Source organism: Limulus polyphemus, unplaced genomic scaffold, assembly GCF_000517525.1.
Source record: "Limulus polyphemus unplaced genomic scaffold, Limulus_polyphemus-2.1.2 Scaffold12709, whole genome shotgun sequence".
In the NCBI taxonomy this organism is placed as follows: Eukaryota; Metazoa; Arthropoda; class Merostomata; order Xiphosura; family Limulidae; genus Limulus; species Limulus polyphemus.
Genome location: NW_013678319.1, coordinates 2,443 through 6,655, shown reverse-complemented (window position 1 = coordinate 6,655; position 4,213 = coordinate 2,443). Strand labels below are relative to the sequence as shown.

General features: G+C 33.4%; 1 protein-coding gene across 1 annotated transcript in view; it reads right to left on the bottom strand.

Moving 5' to 3' along the window:
• Nucleotides 1-290: 290 nt before the first annotated feature.
• Nucleotides 291-4,213, bottom strand: part of LOC106477071 (TBC1 domain family member 16-like) — a 6,099-nt gene continuing 2,176 nt past the window's right edge. Inside the window, exons 2-4 of the mRNA XM_013937671.2 lie at nucleotides 3,843-4,029; nucleotides 3,349-3,672; nucleotides 291-1,519 (exon numbers count right to left, since the gene is read on the bottom strand). Coding sequence (XP_013793125.1) covers nucleotides 1,334-1,519; nucleotides 3,349-3,672; nucleotides 3,843-4,029 — 697 coding nt within the window. The 3' untranslated portion in view covers nucleotides 291-1,333. The remainder of the gene's footprint in view (nucleotides 1,520-3,348; nucleotides 3,673-3,842; nucleotides 4,030-4,213) is intronic.

Below are 4,213 nucleotides of genomic sequence, written 5' to 3'. Positions count from 1 at the left end.
AATGGATGATCATGATCAGAAAGAAAGGTCCAAGGTATTAAGATCCAAGTTAACCAGAATAATAGATAAGCATGATCAGAAAGAAAGGTCCAGGGTACCTAGCTATTAAGATCCAAGTTAACCAGAATAATAGATAAGGACCTTTCTTTCTGATCATGCCCTGATCATGCTCATCCATTATTCTGGTTAACTTGGATCTTAATAGCTAGGTACCCTGGACCTTTCTTTCTGATCATGATCATCCATTATTCTGGTTAACTTGGATCTTAATACCTTGGTACCCTAATGTTTTTTGTACCTTTCGACCAAGGATTTAAACAGGCTACTACCTAAAACTCACACATGTTCATCTGACATAAAACTCTCATTACTAAAAACACTGTTGGTATGGTAACCACAGAAAATTAGCTTTTCGATGGTAAAATAAATTTTATTAAATAGGTAATCATTATACTCATTAATATTTAATAATGAATAATAACTACAGATGTTAATTACCTACAAAACGTACGAGAACAAGTGAATAGCTCTTCAACTGAAAAATCTTCACAATTCTTTCAGGCTGTTTTTTGATAGAAAGGTCTTCCTTTTTTAAATTCTCTCTCTAATGTCCACACATCCAATATTCATCACTTCTTTCATTAGCTTGTATTAACACTGTCTTACTAGGTGTTATCTAATGAACTAACTCTACATGGGATTGGCTAACCATACAAACTTGGATTCTCTTCCTCCCTTAGATTAGTAACTTAAATTACATTTAATTTTTGTATCAAGCATGTCTGGAATGGTTTGAAATAACTGTTCATATTTTATAAAAAAAACAAAGACATTTATTACTACTATTATTTATATTGATATAGTTTAAAATTTTTTTATGTAAATCTTGTATTCATCTTAATCATGCTCGAAACACGACTTCAAATATATGCATCTACCTTTCACAAGAAAACAATCTTATGCGTATCTATATAAACACGTGCACAAAAAAACAAATAAAAGATTAATACTATTAGCAATGTTTTAACATTTACACGAAAGAGATATAAACCTGTGAATGTTCCCAGTGACGAGAAAAATAAAAAAAAATAATTAAAGGTTTAAAAAACAGTATATAATCGCTTGAAACACATAAAATATTTTTCTGGCTGTTATCATGGCTTACAACAATGTTCTATAATGAGAAGAAAAATCTCTTAATTTTGTTATGGTTTCATGCCACATCAGAGATTACAGAAACATTTTTCACCATCATAAAAAAGAAGAAAGTGAAACGACCACAGGTCTGTTAACACATTAACGACCACGGATCTGTTAACACGTTAAACTTCTTTCACATATACTTCAGGGCTGGATCATGCCCTCCGTGGGGGCATGAATGGTTACCATGGTTACCCACACATTCCACTACCGGAGCATACCCGCTGTCCCACATTCCTGGACCACACAGTTCACAAATTTTGGCCAAAGTGCAAGGTATTTTCGGCAGAAGCCGGAACTGGTGGAGTAAGCCTCTAGCCTATTTATAAATATCAGAAACTTACAATGATCAAAAGAGTAGATGGTACACATTTCACCTTATAACACAATGTAATATAAATAGGGATGTACTTTTCACTTAAACTTAACGGAACTTGATTAGTGGTTGTTTTAGTATTGTATGTATTCAAAGTAATTTTTATATTCACAGCATTTATGAAGACTTTTCCTCCAACACTTTGTAACACAATGTAATCTAAATAGGGATGTACTTTTCACTTAAACTTAACGGAACTTGATTAGTAGTTGTCATGCTGTGAATATAAAAATTACTTTGAATACATACAATACTAATTATGAAGACTTTCCCTCCCAATTTTATTTCACACTAGTGAAAGCTCAAAAAAAATCTTATTATAAAAATTCATGTTAGAAAAGCAGTTCTATTAGTTGAAAAAACACTTTTCATTATGGTTCTTTTCTGACATTTTAAAAATTCATAATAACTCTCAAAAAGAAGCCATGTCTGTAAACAATTAAACCACTGATATATACAGATATTTAATTTTTAAGATTACTGCTCAGAAACTTAACCAAAAGCTGCTGTGCAATGTACCGTAATTAATTAAGAAACACGTACACTTGTTGTCATTACTCAACCTACTAACATTTAGCATTAGAATCAAGATAAATTTCTCTAGTTTGTTTGTTGAATTTTTGTACAAAGTTACTTGAGGACTATTTCTTACTTTGAAATGATACACTAGAGGGAAAGTATCCCATAGGCAACTCTAATTGAATAGTGGGATTGGATTATCACTCCTATAAGGAGGATCATGATGATGTTTTCCAGAGGCAATGATGGCGAATTTTAGATCAACAGTCTGGCACACTAATCACTGGGCCACACTTGAATTATTGTGTGTTTAAGCCTAACACTATGATATGTAGTGACTTTTTTTCCTTGGCCATATTTTTTGCAATAAATTTAATACTGAATTAGAATTCTTATAAGTTACTAATCCCTTGTAAAAATAATACATAGCACAAACACTGCCAGTAAGGCTGTAGCAAACCTGGAAAAAATTATACGTTTGTGACTCGGGGTCTGATGAAAAAAAAATTAATATATGTATATATTTTTTTCTCACTGATCATGAGAACAATCAAATAAATAGTTATAAAAGTGGTGGTCAGTATATCTTACAAGGCTAGATAAGAAACAAATAAGGCCAAATACAGTACTTATCAAATACACATATTGTAAAAATTATTCACAAAACGATTAGGTGCAATATATGTTAGCTTTTAGTTCTATTAAACTTGTTGCTGTATTACTTCTCTAGCTTTCAAAGTCACCCATGTCTAAAAGGTTGTAGTAGGTTTACTTTCTTCAAGTCACCACAGTTAGCTAGGTTAACTGTGATGGCCTAAAGAAATAAACCTACTACAACCTTTAAAACATGGGTAACTTTGAAAGTTACAGAATTAATACTTGCTAACTGTGATGACCTAAAGAAAATAAACCTACTACAACCTTTAAAACATGGGTGACTTTGAAAGTTACAGAATTAATACATGCTAAATGTGATGGCCTAAAGAAAGTAAACCTACTACAACTTTTTAAACATGGGTGACTTTGAAAGTTACAGAATTAATACTGGCTAAATGTGATGGCCTAAAGAAAATAAACCTACTACAACCTTTTAGACATGGGTGACTTTGAAAGTTAGAGAATTAATACTTGCTAACTGTGTGACCTAAAGAAAGTAAACCAACTACAACCTTTAAGACATGGGTGACTTTGAAAATTAGAGAATTAATATTTTATTCACCCTTTTTTTTTAATATATCGTAAAGATTGCTCACCTTTCTTAAAACAAGATCTCCATCCATATGCATGGCCAGGTTACTAAAATACAGTAACATCTCGTCAGTCCGCAGGTCTTGTGCTATGACATCTTCACCATAGATGGCGATGATGGCCACACAAAGAAACAAGTGGAAATAGTCAGTCTGATAGTGAGCCCAGCATGCCTCCCACATGTTCAGAGCCTGAGACTCAGGAAACTCCCGCTTAAAACAGAGGAGGATCCATCGATGAGCAAAGAGTAGCTCCATACCATCTGCATGATGCTGAAGATGACAGTCAAATTCTGGTACCATTAGTCTCACAAGTTCACGCAGGTAGTTCTAGCAGTAGAACATGAAAGGTGAGTTTACATAAAACGTCTATTGTAGCATCTTCAGACTCTTTAAATTCTAAAAATACAACTTCCTTAATTTGAACAATTTTAAATAAAATAAATTACCCCAGTTATCTGCAACAAGGAAAGTGTGTTTATAATAAAAGTAAAATTCACCAGGTTTATCTCCATGTCTGTATCCTTAGGGGAACTGAAAAAGATGGTGCATTGCATGAGACCAACGAAACACCAGAATGTCTCAGCTTCATCTCGTAGTTCAGTCAGAATAGGAGCCAAAAGGTCTGACATACCTTGCGTGTAGCCCATCACAGGGTTGTAGACAGCATAGTTCAGAAGAATGAACCTGTACGGAAACAGAAGTGGTCAATATAGTTCAGAAGAATGAACCTGTATGGGAACAGAAGTGGTCAATATAGTTTAGAAGAATGAGCCTGTACGGAAACAGAAGTGGTCAGTATAGTTTAGAAGAATGAACCTGTATGGGAAAAGAAGTGGTCAGTATAGCTTAGAAGAATAAACCTGTACAG